Consider the following 15618-nt stretch of genomic DNA (forward strand, 5'->3'; position numbering starts at 1 on the left):
CAGTAGAGGCATCCCGTGGTCCAGGAGTGGAACCATCCTCACTCCAAACCCACCATGGTTGCAGCCATTCCTGGACGCAAGAACTCTTCACCAGAGGGCTAGAGGAGAAAAACAAAGCCATGTGGAGAAATAAGGACATTGAGGCTTTCTTCCTTGGCTTAGATAACTTGAACCCATATGCTGCTGAAGGGACACATCCTCATTGCTTAAGTTTTCTTTTTCTTTTTTTACAAATAGTTTATCATTGCTTAAGTTTTCATTACACTATCCTAAACGATTGCCCAGTTTTCTTTTTTTTTTTTAATTTTTTTAATGTTTATTTATTTTTCTGAAAGAGAGAGAGCACACAAGCAGGGAAGGGACAGAGAGAGAGGGAGACACAAAATCTGAAGCAGATTTCTGAGCTGTCAGCACAGGGCCTGATGTAGGACCTGAACTCACAAATAGTGAGATCATGACCTGAGCTGAAGTCAGACACTCAACCAACTGAGCCGCCCAGGCACCCCAGATTGCCCAGTTTTCTGAGAAACAAAATGACAACAAAAAAAAACTTCTCCTTTTACCCCCCCTTCCTTCCCCTTCTGCTCCTTCTCTTCCTCATCCTCCCCTCTTCCTCTTGCTGAGATCCTCTCTTCATCCCTTTCCAGGGTCCATCCCCAATTTTCCTCAAAACCTACCTCCCCTCCACAGAACAGTAAAGACCCAGCCCTCTAATTCATTGCTCAGTCTTGCACATTTTCTCTTTGCCAGCATTCTCAGAGTATTAAAAGATTTCTTGTCAGTTTTGGTTTTGCTGACCCCTACCAGAATTCTGGGTCATTTGATAGCAGTGAGTTGGAACCCATAGGTGAGCTGTTGTTGGTTTGGGCCTAATGTGCCTAAAATCCAACATAGTTCACCACCATAAAGATTAATTTCCTTCTGGGGACCAACTCTGGTATTCAAGAAAAACATATCCTCCTTATAGTGTGACTTTGATCTTATTCAATCTAATAATAACCTTGACCTTATTATCCAAAAGCAAGTGTAGTTCCTTGTCCTAGATTTTATTACAAAAGTTGCTAACATTTACTTCAGGTTTGGCCTGTCTTATGAAGAAATATCTGAGCCTATTTCCTAATCTATAAAATAGAGTTAATCAAACCTGCCTCTCAGACCTGTGAGCCAATTAAATGTGCTTATGTATGTGAAGGACTGACTTCAATATCCAGCATGGCTAGGTGCTTAATGTTTTTCTTCCCTCTTCTTCCTTCAGTTATCTAATAAGCCATTTAACTTGTCAGTTCCACATCCTACACTTTCCTGCATTCCACATGGATCTGCCTTTTCTCCTCTCCAAAACCATCAGAACTACTATCATTCAAGGCCTGATCACTTTTCAGGCCTTTGCAAAAGCCACCTCCTCTTCTACTCTGTCCCTTCTCTGTCTGTTTGCAGGGTGATCTCTCTTGTGTTGTCTTTTGTTGCTGTCTTGTTGTCTGTTATGGCTGTTGTTGTTAAGGAAGGTAAATTTATGGTGTTCTTATTTATTAAGGAGAGTAAATGTATAAACTAATTTGTGGTTTTCTGTTACTGTATCACTAAAAGTCGTTGGGTTAATTTTCATCAAATTCCAGATGTTTGTTCGGAGTGATCTGACTTCAACTATGGGTGCAAGATTCTCATGACCAGTGCTTGGGAAGCCGGTTAAGTAAATATAAAACAGAAAATGGTTCTAATAATAATATTTTAAAACAGCAGTTTAAGATTCAAGTAAATCTAAAATACATAGTACCGGCGCGCCTAGGTGGCTCGGTTGGTTAAGCGTCTGACTTGGGCTCAGGTCATGATCTCACAGTTCCTGAGTTTGAGCTCCACGTCGAGCCCTGTGCTGACAGCTCACAGCCTGGAGCCTGCTTCAGATTCTGTGTCCCCCTCTTTCCCTCCCCAGCTTATACTCTGTCTCTCTCTTTCTCAAAGATGAATGAACATTAAAAAAAATTTTTTTTAATAATAAAATACATGGTACCAACGGATGTTCAATATTGGCACTACCCCAAAATTTTTTGTTTTTTTAAATGGACTTTTAACTAATAAAAGCATGTTGCCTCTGTCTTGCCAGTGTACATACAGGCCTTGCTAGAGCCTTCTATCCTTAAATGCTCTGAGCAGCACTCTGCAAGCAAGCAGTTACTGAAAGCGCTGGATTTGCATTTATTTTGTTTGATACATTGTTTGTAAGGAAGTCATGGTTTTTTGGGTTTTTTTTATTCATTTTTTGAAAGACAGAGAGAGACAGAGCACGGGCTGGGGAGGGGCAGAGTCAAGAGAGGGACACAGACTCTAAAACAGGCTCCAGGCTCTGAGCTGTCAGCACAGACCTCGAAGCAGGGCTCCCACGAACCCTTAGATCATGACCTGAGCGGAAGTCAGAAGTCAGACGCATAATGGTCTGAGCCACCCAGGCACCCCAGGAAGTCATGGTTTCTAAAACAAAGTAGCTCTATTATGTAGAAACTAATTTGACAATAAACTATTTGTAAAAAAAAAAAAAAATAATAAAAAAAAAATAAAACAAAGTAGCTCTATTCCATGAATACTCCTTAGGCCAGGCAAGTAGTATACAGACATTTTCCTTCCTGTTTTGTAATAAACTACAAAAAAATTAATAAGCTAACCTAAATGTATTATTCTCTCTATATATTATTTCTTACACTTGTTATGTTATAAATTATTATGGCATATATTATTTATTATGTTTATTTGTATTATTATGTGATACTAATCAATTAACATACAAAGAAGTGAACAGGAAAAAAAAACATAGGTTCTTGCTGCCTTGAAAATAAAATCCAATATCCTAAGCATGGCATACAGGGTGCTTCCTACCCTGTCTTCGGGTTACTTTATCATTTCCCTAGGGCACACATCCAAATTGGCAATCCACACTTCTTTTATGACTCCAAGTTTGTTCCCTCTGCCTGGACTACCTTTCCTCCACCTTCTTCACCTCACAGACTCCTATTTAGTCTTTAGAACCCAGCTCAAAAAGGATGTCCTGTGTGAAGCTTTTTCCATGGCCCCTCCCTTGGGGGGTTCCCAGCAACTTACTGTTTCTTCCTTGGCTCTATGGAAGGTGTATCCATAGCTCTATATTAGAATTACTAGTATCATTGATGTATCTGTCTCCTTGTGAGAAGGAGCCATCCCCTATTTTTTCCTCATTGTTTTACATAGAAGCTTGAGAAATCTTTAATAAGTGAAGGAATGAAGACACGAAACAAATTACATGGATTAGGGGAAAGTTATCCTGATCTCCTTGTAAAAAAAAAGAATCAAGGAAACACTTATTTTTCCAAACCTGGACTGCTAGTGAGAGATTGTGGGGTCACTGAGGCGGAAGAGAGGACAAAATTCTATGTGATAGCGAGTCATATACCAGCTTAGAGCATTAGACCAGGGTGAGAGAGGACATAGGTCACCTTTCCTAACAGCTGAAGCCAATGAGATAAAACCACCTCCCCTCAGTTCATTACACGTCCATACCTGTTTTTCCTGTCCACGCGTTTGGAAGCTTGCCTGCCCCCTTTCTGTTCTGCTCTCTGTAGCAAGTGATTTCTAGGTGAAGAAAAAGGAAAAAAGCCAATACATAACACTAAATTGGAAATGAAACAAATTGTGTTATTCCTGAGTTGTGATCATTTCTCAGAATCATTGTATTAAGAAAATTGACCATTATTTACTCTTGACTAGCTGATGAGAAATAAAGACAGGGTTTTCCTCAGGATACCTTTGAGTAAATATTAACATTCAAATAGTTATGAGCTGGCCAATTTTTTGGAACTTTTTAAAACTTTTAGTGACTTTTTAAATGTTCATTTATTTGAGAGAGAGAGAGAGAAAGAGTGAGCAGGGGAGGGGCGGAGAGTAAAAGAGACAGAGAATTCCAAGAAGGCTCCGCGATGGCACCAAACCCCGAAATCATGACCTGAGCTGAGACCAAGTGTAGGACACTTAGCCACCTGAGCCACTGCGGCACCCCTAAAAACTTTTATTTTGAAATAATTATAGGTTTACGGGAAGCTACAAAAATAGTGCAGGGATGTTCTGTGGACCCTCAGCCAGTTTCCCCCAATTGTAACATCTTACATAACTAGAATGCACTATCAAAACCAATAAATTGATGTTGGTACTATCTACAGATCTTATTTAGATCTTACTAGTTTTAGGGGAGCCTGGGTGGCTCAGTTGGTTAAGCATCCGACTTTGGCTCAGGTCAGATCTCACGGTTCATGGGTTCGAGCCCTGCATCAGGCTCTGTGCTGACAGCTCAGAGCCTGGAGCCTGTTTCAGATTCTGTCTTCCTCTCTCTCTGCCCCTCCCCCACTCATGCTCTGTCTTTCTCTGTCTCAAAAATAAATAAACTATAAAAAGTTAAAAAAAAAAGATTTTACTAGTTTTACATGCACTACGTGTTTGTGTGTGGTCCTGTGCAATCTTATCACCTGTGTAGATTGCTGTAACTCCCCCCACAAGCAGGAGACAGAGGTAATTCACCTCCCAAAGGTGCCCTGTGCACCCATTCTCCAGTTCTCCCTCCCTTTCCTCTCCCTCCTCTATCCTTTGAAATGCTTTCTGTTTTTTCATATTTCATATTTCTAACTCTCTCTTTTTGGGAGGATGAGTTCTCCCATTGATTCTTGTGCTGTTTTGAATCCTGGAAGTAGAAAAGCACACACAGCCAGGAAGTTACAGGGAAACTTGTGGGCCCACTGGCAGGAAAATCGATACTAACACAAAAAGTCCTCCCAACAGAAAGGATTCTTATCCCTATCGTTGGCTGGTTTCCAGGAAAATGTACATTGGCTCTGTCTAGATAAAGACTTGGCATGGTACTAAACTGATAGGAGCTCAACAAATATTTATCAGACAAATACACTGACCCAACAATGCATTCCACAACAGGTTCCTCAGAGTGTGGAACAATTCTCCATTTGTTCCAGAAGGCAGTTGTTTCCAAGCCAGTAAAGCTTACTGCAAAAGGAAAATGAAAAAAGCTAGCAGGTCACCTATTTGTTTTTCCTATTTATGTATCCCTAATTTATTTCTCCAGCAGGAGACAAAAGATGAAAATAGACTACAGTACCGAGTAATGTAATTTACCTGAAACATCACTGCTGTCAGGTGCCTTGCATTCCTAAAATCCACCTGACCCCTCTTCTCAGCACTGTGCAGCCTGCCTTCTGACAGAAGGGAAAGGTGTAGACTGTGTAGCCACTTAAGTAATATAGTTACCAAGTGCTGAGTGAGCTTACCTTGGTAGCAGACTGTACCGCTAAGAACTTTACTTACAATAGCTCATTTAATCCGAATAACAACCCTGTGAGATACCTGCTTTTGTTTTCTTCATTTCACATGAGAGTTAGAAAAGTTAAGAGTGGAAATGTTTTGCTTCAAGCCACATGACTGGTGAATGGAAGATGTGGGATTTGAACTACTGCTAGGGACCCTTGGCATTCCTGAGGTCTGAGGTGTGACACAGAATCCACATGCAATACTTTGAAAAGCCACCCTCCTCCCCACTACCAGGGGAAATCTGATGTACTGATTCTTTGGGAAGCATTGCTGGAATCTTCCTGCAAGGAATCCCCTGCTATTTGAATGGGATGCAGACACACAAAACCGATAGATTTATATGGGAGATACCTTTGCTTCATAAATGTGTATTTCAGGTAGACAATGCTAAATGACTAGTGGCTTTTGCCTGATGTCCTGGATGACAATGTATTCTTTACATTGTTAATGTTTTTCTTTATAAATGTATGTTTCAGCTCCCCTCCTACAGGCTTGAGTGAGTGCTGCAGGGGCTTCCACCAGTAAGGGAATTAAATGACCTCATAGCCAGGGGAACACAAGCTCAGTTACTTCCAACACTGAAGTGGATAGATTCTGGCAGAGCTCTCTATTTAAAGCTTTTGTATTTACTTTTCCTTTAAAAAGTAGGAGGCAAGGGAGAGGGAGAGCTAGGTTCTGGATAGGAGGAAATAAAAATATGTATAATGCCATAAAAAGGTTCCTTTAACCTGAAGCGTATTTGGACAAATACAGATACATGAATGGACTTAATGAAATTTTCTTAACAAAATATAAAGACTGCCTTATGAGGAGTGCGTGTATGAATTAACATAAAAAGTAGTTTTGTGGACACTGGCCAAAAGAATACTCATTGATTTGTTTCATTCACAAGAACAGGGAGGCAAATATCTCAGCTCACACTTGATTTCAACACACCAAGCCAAGCGACTAATAAACCGCCCACAAAGAATGAAACTATTTTGAACTCGTCATTCTGCAAATACACATTATAATATTAAGATATGCATAAAATTAAAAAAAAAAGGTATGCATAAAATTGAGTAAGGTAGAAACGTACTCGACTTTCCACTGAAAAGAGGAGGAGTCAAATATCCTTAAAGGGTTGGGACCCGCCTTGCAGTCCCTCGGGAACTTCCTGTTGTCACAGCACCTCTGGTTTAGTTATCTGAGCTCCCTCTTAGCAAAGCCCTCAGTGGAAACTCTAAGGCTCTGCGTAGGAAATCATTCTTGTGAATGTGACACACACTCTCTCCACTTTCCATATGCTGAGATTATACTTCTTCATCGGTTTGATCTGCTTCGTGAAATCAGGTAGGTCATTTAGTAAATGGTTTTCTTAATTTAAATTTAAAAAATGTTATTAGTAATATTGTCACTTTGCATTCGATCAGCCCACTTCCTTCAATGGACTTTTTGAATCTTATTTAGTCATTGTGAAGGAAGGAAGATACGGATTAAATGAGATTTCTAATCCTGAAAAATTTTTTTCACTAATAAAAGAAATTATTATTCTTTTGAATTAACTTGTTCTTCTCAGGTACAAAAAATAAATGTGCTGGGAACTCTAAAAGTTATTTTCTTTCATAGTTAAGTTTTCTGTATCTTTCCACCTCTATGAAATAAGATCATTTATGTTCTAGAAATTTTAAATTTTAAACTTCTTTGTATTTATTTATTATAATACCTAATACATAGAGGATAGGTTTTTATAAGCTTTCATACACTGAGGGTTTATTTAAATTAACTTTTAGGAAAACATGGTTTTATTATGGAAACCTCTTGGAATGGTGCCTAGCATATTGATAACTTAAAAATTATTAATCATAATGAATAAAAATTAAAACGGTAGTGTACAGGGGGGCCTAGCTGGATCAGTTGGAAGGGCACGCAACTCTTGATTCTGGGTCATGAGTTTGAGCCCCACATTTAGTGTAGAAATTACTAAATAAATAAATAAAATATTAATGTACATAGCAAGGTAACAAAAATAAAGTGAAATGCTTTTTAATTTTAATTTAATTTATTTATTTTTGAGACAGCATGAAGGAGAGAGAGCAGGAGAGGAGAGGAGAGGGAGAGAGAGTGGGGGAGAGAGAGAGAGAGAGAGAGAGAGATTGAGAATCCCAGGCAGGCTTCACAACCCTGGGATCATGACCTGAGCTGAAATCAAGAGTGGGACGCTCACCGGACTGAACCACCCAGGCTCTAAAGTGTCCCTAAAGTGAAACGCTTTTTAAAAAGAAAACTCAACACCTCTCCACTTTCTTAGGAATCTAGTTCTTTTTCACATAGTTTGTGGTAAAAAATTGGTACAGTTTTTTTTAAGGGAAATATGTTACATACAGTATCCATAAAAATGTTTATGCCATTTGAACTACTAAAACCATTGCTGAGAATTTATTCTAAAGAAATCTTTTGACAGAAGAAAATTTGGGGCGCCTGGCTGGCTCAGTTAGAAGACCATGTGAGTCTTGATCTCGGGTTGTGAGTTCAAGCCCTACATTGAATGTAGATTACTTAAATAAATAAAACTTTAAAAAATAAGAAAATAAAAGAAAAAAATTCATCTAGGAAGATGATTCTAACCATGTTATTTATAATAACTTGAAACTAGATACAGCAGAAATGTTTCTATATACTGATAAGGTATCAGCTTTTTAAAAAATGTAGCCTTTAAAATAATTCTGAAGCTATGCAGAAATGTGCATACGTGTATATAAAATAATGCCAAGTAGACAAAACAGAATTCAAATTTGTAAGTCAACTAAGATAACAGTTATGTTAAAATCATGTATGTATGCCTGTAAGTAAAGTTGAGGAGGCAAATGGAAAAATTAAAATGGCTGTATTAGGCTTTCAAGCTTATAAAGAAATTTTTCTCAATTTGTGCTTTTGAAACTGATTTAATAGTAAGATAAAAATTATGCTAATGATATTTTTCACTGAGCAGTCAGCATATTTTTTTTTAATATTTTTATTTATTTCTAGGAGAGAGAGAGAGAGAGAGACAGCGTGAGCAGGGGAGGGTCAGAGAGAGAGAGAGAGAGACAGGCTCCGAAATAGGCTCCAGGCTCTGAGCTGGCAGTCAGCACAGAGCCCGACGCGGGGCTTGAACCCACGAACCGCGAGATCATGACCTAAGCGAAAGTCGGACGCTCAACCGACTAAGCCACCCAGGCGCCCCAGCAGTCAGCATATTAAAGTGTGTGTTTATAATAATTTTTAAATTTAAAAAAGAACATAAATTTAAAGATAGTTTTAGGACAGTGGAGCTAACCCTGACACAGAAGTCTGATGGTGACTTTCTTTGGTTACTTTCTTTGAGTCTCGCATTATGTATCTCTACACACAAAGTTGGAACTTAATGTTTTTGTGACCTCTTTTTACTTAACATTATCTCATCAGCGAAGTCTTTTAAATGATTCTAGAAGACTCACTGCTCAATGACAGAATCTAAGGAGAGACACACCACAATAAACTTCTGTAGCTAGAAGGAAAAAATATAATTATAGCTGTAAACTAAATTTAGACTTCTCAGTATCTGCAAAACCATGAACTTGCAACTTCCAGGGGAGAGGGTTTGAATAATAGGCACCTGATAGCAGAAAGTATTCATCACAAATACATCGACTTTTTGTTTTTCCTTCTTTAGCTTGCGGTCCAAATATCAACAAGTATTAAGATGTGATTCTGAAATGCAGAGAATACAGGTCATTTAGTTTTGGAAATCTTTGTTTTGCTCTAACCTTTGTGATATCATGGTAGGAATATTTGCTGTAATTTTACCAGTGAATAAAGCAATGGCTAGCAAGCTCTAGTGTGCACCAGAATCACCTGGGAAGACTCAGTGGGTCTGGGGTAAGATCTTAAAATCTGCATTTCTTCTAACAAACCCTCTAGTTTTTCAGCAGCAGGTGGTCCAAGGAACAAAGTTAATAATTCTTTTTCTAAATTAAGGCTGTTGTCATACATTTATTTTAAAGTTACTCTTCTATCAATATTTTGGCATATGGCAGTTTGTATAAAGCTACATAGATATTTGCCTAGAGGAACTAGCTTAAAACCAAAAACAGAGTATTATTTCCTCAGATTTGAAATCCTCTCCAGATAATTTATAACTCCTTTTTTGGTGCGTGCGTGTGTGCGTGTGTGCGTGTGTGCGTGTGTGCGTGTGTGCGTGTGTGTGTGTGTGTGTGTGTGCGCGCGTGCGTGCGCGCGCATATGTGTGTGTGTGAGAGAGACAGAGAGACAGAGAGACAGAAACTGAGAGACAGGAAAAGAAAGTGACAGAGACAGAAGAGAGACCCCTTCTCTGAAAGGGAGGCAAAGGTAAGTGAGGGGGTGGAGTGTGAATGTGTATATTTATGCACATGATTAAGAGAAGAAAGTGAGGAAGGACATCTAGTATCTCATTTGTTTTCTCAGTTGTATTCTAAAGAAATTATGCTGGTGGTTAAAAGCAGAAATGTCCTACCAAGAGGGCATTTTGCCCATATACTTCTTGCTTATAGTTGTCGGGGTAAAAAACAAAGGAGATACTCCACCAGGTTTAGACCTAGCCAGCTGTGAATGTTTCTGTTGGGGGGCAAGAATTTACTGTCCCCTTCAAGATGCTTCTAGCTGGTCTAAGAATCAAATTGACATGAGACAGATTAATAGGAGAAAAATCAAATTTAATTTCGTACCTACAGGAAATACACACAGACATTCCAAAGACAGTCAGGCAAAATGAAGTATATCTGTCATTCTCAGCTAAGGAGAAGGTGGAGGTCTAGGAATGAATTCACAGGAAATGAATTCACGGGAAATGAATTCACGGGAAATGAATTAACAGGAAAATGAAAAAGAGTAAGCATTTGGTAACCATGTTTGCTGGACCACTCAGAAACAATGGGACATAGAGAATTTTATTTTATTTATTTATTTATTTATTTTATTTTTTAATTTTATTTCATTTTGAGACAAGGAGTGTGAGGGAAAGGGAAAGAATCTTTAGCAGGCTTCATACTGAGTGCGGAGCCGAATGCAGAGTTCCATCTCATGAGCAACCGACCAACCGACCACGAGATTGTGAGATCCTGACCTTCAAAAAATCAAGAGTTTCACACTTAACCTACTGAACCTCCCAGGCGCCTCAGGACAGAGAACTTTGATCAAAGTGGCCTAGCTAGGCTCCTCCCTCTCTGCCACACCTAGTTCAGAATGATAGCTGTCTTCCTGGAGTAGGTCTTCTATCTTAATCTTTTTTAGGTAGTTGAGAGGGAGGTAAAGAGCTTTTCCTGAATCTGCTGGGTTTTAATTGTTTTGTATCTCAAGATAATCTTTTTTTTTTTTAATTTGTGTTATTTTTAAAAAATTTTTATTTTATTTTATTTATTATTGAGACAGAGAGAAACCGAGCATGAATAGGGGAGGGGCAGAGAGAGAGGAGACACAGAATCTAAAGCAGGCTCCAGGCTCTGAGCTGTCAGCACAGAGCCTGACACGGGGCTTGAACCCACAAACATGAGATCATGACTGAGCTGAAGTTGGATGCTTAACCGACTGAGACACCCAGACGCCCCCTCAAGATAATCTTCATGCCAAAGTGGGCTGTTTGGGGGCAGCTTGTCCTTGGGCCCTACACTTCACCATCTGGTACAGAACATGGAGCCTGATACAAGACTCAAACTCACCAACCATGAGGTCATGACCTGAGCTGAAACAAGAGTCAGATGCTTAACAAACTGAGCCACCCAGGTGCCCCAGAACACGTTTTTAATGCCAAATTAAGAGTGGTCCTCTGTATAAGTATATATATATAAACTGAGTTACTGTCCAGATTTTAAAAATTAAATAGAATTCATGGTAGCCAGATATTGCTCCCCTTTCCCCCTTCTACTTCTTTAAAACATAGTAGTCCAACTCATATTCTGATCTCTCCACTGTAGTTATGGACTAAAGGGATTTTTCTTTCTGGGACTTTTAGAAATTACTTCAGAACAGTGTTTTTAGGCAAGCATTAAAATGTGCTGTAGTGTAGGTTGCTGGAAACATGCTGGCTTCATCTATTAACATGTGTTGAGCTGTGTCCCCGACACTGACTAATATCGTTGCCCGGAATGCAGAATCCTTGACCGTGTATCCCGTAATCTTGGCCTCAGTTAAATATTTTCAGGAAACATCAAGTCAGTGTACTTGACTGTGGACCTGTATTCTAAAGAAGTTATTAGCACATCTGTATCATGTTTGGGTGTAAGAGAAATGATCATTTGAGCAAGTCCTGGGACCCAAAACTCGAAATAAAAGAAGTGTGAGTCAGGCCCACACTTGTTTCACTTCCTGATTACATACTAAACAGCAAGATTAAGTTAGGTAGAATGTCACGCCCATCTCTTGGATTTGGTTAGTGGTCTACAATTCCTCAACCATAAGTCTAAGAGAAACTGATACTTTCCTTTTTAATCAGTTGACCCAGCCACATTGAGAGGCTTAGTATGAACCTACCTGTGCTTATTGATTCTCGTAGAATGTCAGACCTTTCTCTCCCCTTGCCCATATTCACAATTGCTTCATCAGTGGGTTATTTCTGTCTATAACTCCATCGTCTCTTTTCACTGACAACTCTTTGGATATTTATCAGAACCTCTGCTTTTTTTTTTTTTTTTTTGCCTCTGCTTTTTGTAGAAGTTTTCTGCCAGTCAGAAATGTGGGAACTGAAATCCATTCCAAAAGCAGGTAGAAACTAAAAAGCTAGAACTGTGTGTGACACCTGGACAGTGTGGCCAACTTCATTTTGCTTCAGGGCAGTAGGCCCCCTGAACATAAAGCAAAAGTATCCCTTGGAAACTTCATCAGAAAGGGAGTGGGGTTGTCAGTGATCAGTCTGAGGGAATCACACTTTTGTCTCCAACTGGGACTCATGAAATAGGTCAATCCAGGGAAACAGATGTCTGTTTTCTCCATTGTATCCTAAATAAAATGTGATCGGTGGTTAAAAGGTTGGAGATGTCCTTCCAATCCAGAGGGCATTTTGTCTATCCAACACAGTTTTCTCTGGCAAAGATAAAACAAGATAACAGCTGTAAGTAGTTCCTAAGCCTGAGAATAAGAGTTGTTTATTTTGCACAGGAACAGCTACAAACCCTCCTCACAAAGGCAGACTGAAGTGGGGGCTTTGTTTAACCTTCAGTGGTACGAAATGGAGGTCCATCACTCAGTCTCCAGGGGGAAATAAAAAGAAGCTTTTTTTGATGTTGACAGAAAAAGCGAAACTACTGCCCAGTTATCTCCAAAAGACTTTTTTTTTTTTTAATTTCTAGGAGAGAGAGAGAGAGAGACAGCGTGAGCAGGAGAGGGTCAGAGAGTGAAGGAATCACAGACTCCGAAACAGGCTCCAGGCTCTGAGCTGGCAGTCAGCACAGAGCCCGACGTGGGGCTCGAACCCACGAACCGCGAGATCATGACCTAANCACAGAGCCCGACGTGGGGCTCGAACCCACGAACCGCGAGATCATGACCTAAGGGAAAGTCGGACGCTTAACCGACTAAGCCACCCAGGCGCCCCTCCAAAAGACTTTTCATCTTTTCACTCTGAAAAGTTGGAAATTATAGGAACCATTTCTTTTTTTAAAAATTTTTTAATGTTTTATTTATTTTTGAGAGAGTGAGAGAGAGACTGTGAGCAGGGGAGGGTCAGAGAGAGAGGGAGTCACAGAACCTGAGGACAGGCTCCAGGCTCTGAGCTGTCAGCACAGAGCCAGACATGGGGCTCGAACCCAAGAACCATTAGATAATGACCTGAGTTGAAGTCGGATGCTTACCTGACTGAACCAACCAGGTGCCCCCGGAACCATTTCTTAAAACCGTTGTTTTGAGATATAATTCACATACATGTAATTCACCCACTTAAAGTGTACAGTTCAACGGCTTTTACTGTAGTCACAGATACACACAACTATCATCAGTCAATTTTAGAACATTTTCATGGCCTCCAAAAGGAAGCTAGTACCCTTTAGTTATTGCACCCCCGTGTCCCCATCTCCCCTCATCTCCCAGCCCCTAGCCATCACTGATCTACTTCCTGTCTCTACAGATCTCCCTATTCTGGAGATTTCCTGTGAATGGTCTTTTGTGGCTAGCTTCTTTCACTTATAATGTTTTCAAGACTCACCCTTATTGTAGCATATTGTTGCACAATTTTTTTACCTCAATACCCGGGGTTCATTGAATAGCTGTTTTGAAGAAGAGGTGGACACAAGATAAGCAGTAAGGCAAAAGTTTATTAGAATATAATATCAAAAGGAAAGAATAGTATGAAAGTTCTCTTTACAGAGAGGGTGCATTTGAAACGCCCATGACTATAGACAAGGGTCCTTGTTTTAATAAGTTCTGATTAACCCTCCCATCCCTTCCCCCTCGTTCTTTCTCGGGTCCAGCTCTAGGTGCCGGGTTGTCCATTCCTGATTGGCTCGTTTCTATTGTATGAAGAGTTGTCTATAGGCGTATCATTCCTTGTGGGTCATAAGTTGTATGGTCTACTGCTTATTTTTAGTTAGGTCTTTAGTCAAATTCCTGAAGGGAATCTGAGGGGGAGTAGATGGTGTCTGTTATATTCTTAAGAGGAACCTTATGCCTGAGGGGGTTTGCTGTGGTCAGATACTCCCAGCATTGTTCCAAAATACATGATTTTCCCCCACCCAGGGACCTCAGGTTCTAATCTTTTCCCTCTGCCTACTGAATCCTACCTACCTTTTCCTATCATAATACAGAACCACGAATGTTAACTAAAGGATATTTAATAAGACAAAGAAAGCCCGCTTAACGTAAAGGTGACAAAACATCTATTTGGTCAACATTTTAATTCCAAGAGTACAGTATGATTATTTTCAGATCTTTTATTTAAAATTAAAAGAAATATTTTAATTTCTTGCTATATTAATTTTTTTAGATTTGGGTTGTCTTTGGCCAGTAAGCCTGCCCTGGAAATTTGTTGTCCTAAATAGATGCCTCATGTCCTTTCAAACCAGTTAGCTTGAGGATCTTAGAAGTTTGTGTCCAAAAGGAATGCAAGAGATTAGCTAAATCTCTAAGGAATGAGTAACCAATCTCTCAGTATGAGAAAAAGGATGGCCCAAATAATTTGTTTCGTCTTGTTAATGACAGAGCCAAAACCAAACCCAGTTCTCCAGCTTGGTAGAGTACTGTCCTGTGTACCAGATAACATACTTCCCTTTTCCAAAATCCTTCCAAAATGATGGAAGGAAAGTAATTAGTACTTACTGAGCAGTTGCTTTCTATCAAATCCCATGCTAAGCAATTTATATTATTTTATTTAACCTTCACAACAACCCTTTAAGATCAGTACTATCTTGGGGAGCAGGAATTTCCTGTCCCTTTTAAGGTGCTTCTAGCCAGACCAAGAATCAGACTGACATGAGACATAAACAGAAGAAAGTCAAATTTAGTGGTGCCTGGGTGGCTCAGTCACTTAAGCGTCTGACTCTTTCTTTATTTTGCCTCGGGTCATGATCTCACGGTTTCATGGGTTGGAGCCCCATGTAAGGCTCTGTGCACTAGCCTCAGGGAACCTGCTTGGGATTCTCCTTCTCTCCCTCTCTCTCTGCCCCTCCCCCACTCACATTCTCTCTCTCTCTCTCTCTTGCTCTCTCAAAATAAATAAATAAACTTAAAAAAGAAAGAAAGAAAATCAAATTTAATTTAGTACCTATGGGGAATCTTCACAGACATGGAGATTCCAAAGGACAGTCAGATAAAATGAGGTATATATGTCATTCTGAACAGAGGAGAAGCAGGTATGGGTCTGGGACTCCAAAGGGAAGAAATAAATTCACAGGAAAATGAAAAAGTAAATGTTTGGTGACTGTTTGCTGGGCCACTCAGAAACAATGGGACAGAAAGGACTTAGATCAAAGAGGCCCTTGTACATTCCTACCTGTTGAGGGCACCTACTTATGTTACCTACTAACATAAGGTAGTCATCTTTGGTTATAGCTCTCTTCCTGGAACAGGTTATTGAAATTCTTTTTAGGCAGTTGAGGGGGAAGTGAAGAGCTTTTCCCGAATCTGCTGCATTTTTATTGCTTTTTAACTCAAAATAATTTTCTTGCCAAGTAGCCCATGTTGGAGAGGACTGCCCTTGACCCCTGCAACTATTAATCCAATTCATCTTCCACATCATCAACAACTATTAATTTTTAAGCATTTACTGTGCACCAGTGAATGCTTGCTTTATTTATTATAATTTTTCTTTTCTTTTCTTTT

At 39.6% G+C, this 15618-nt stretch overlaps 1 protein-coding gene across 3 annotated transcripts in view; it reads left to right on the forward strand.

Moving 5' to 3' along the window:
• Nucleotides 1-6531: 6531 nt before the first annotated feature.
• LIPH (lipase H) overlaps nt 6532-15618 on the forward strand; it is a 49056-nt gene continuing 39969 nt past the window's right edge. For all 3 annotated transcript variants that reach the window (XM_039241651.1, XM_039241652.1, XM_039241653.1), the window contains exon 1: nt 6532-6666. In XM_039241651.1, coding sequence (XP_039097582.1) covers nt 6618-6666 — 49 coding nt within the window. In that variant the 5' untranslated portion in view covers nt 6532-6617. The remainder of the gene's footprint in view (nt 6667-15618) is intronic.

Source organism: Hyaena hyaena, unplaced genomic scaffold, assembly GCF_003009895.1.
Source record: "Hyaena hyaena isolate Hyena2069 unplaced genomic scaffold, ASM300989v1 scaffold_199, whole genome shotgun sequence".
Classification (NCBI taxonomy): Eukaryota; Metazoa; Chordata; class Mammalia; order Carnivora; family Hyaenidae; genus Hyaena; species Hyaena hyaena.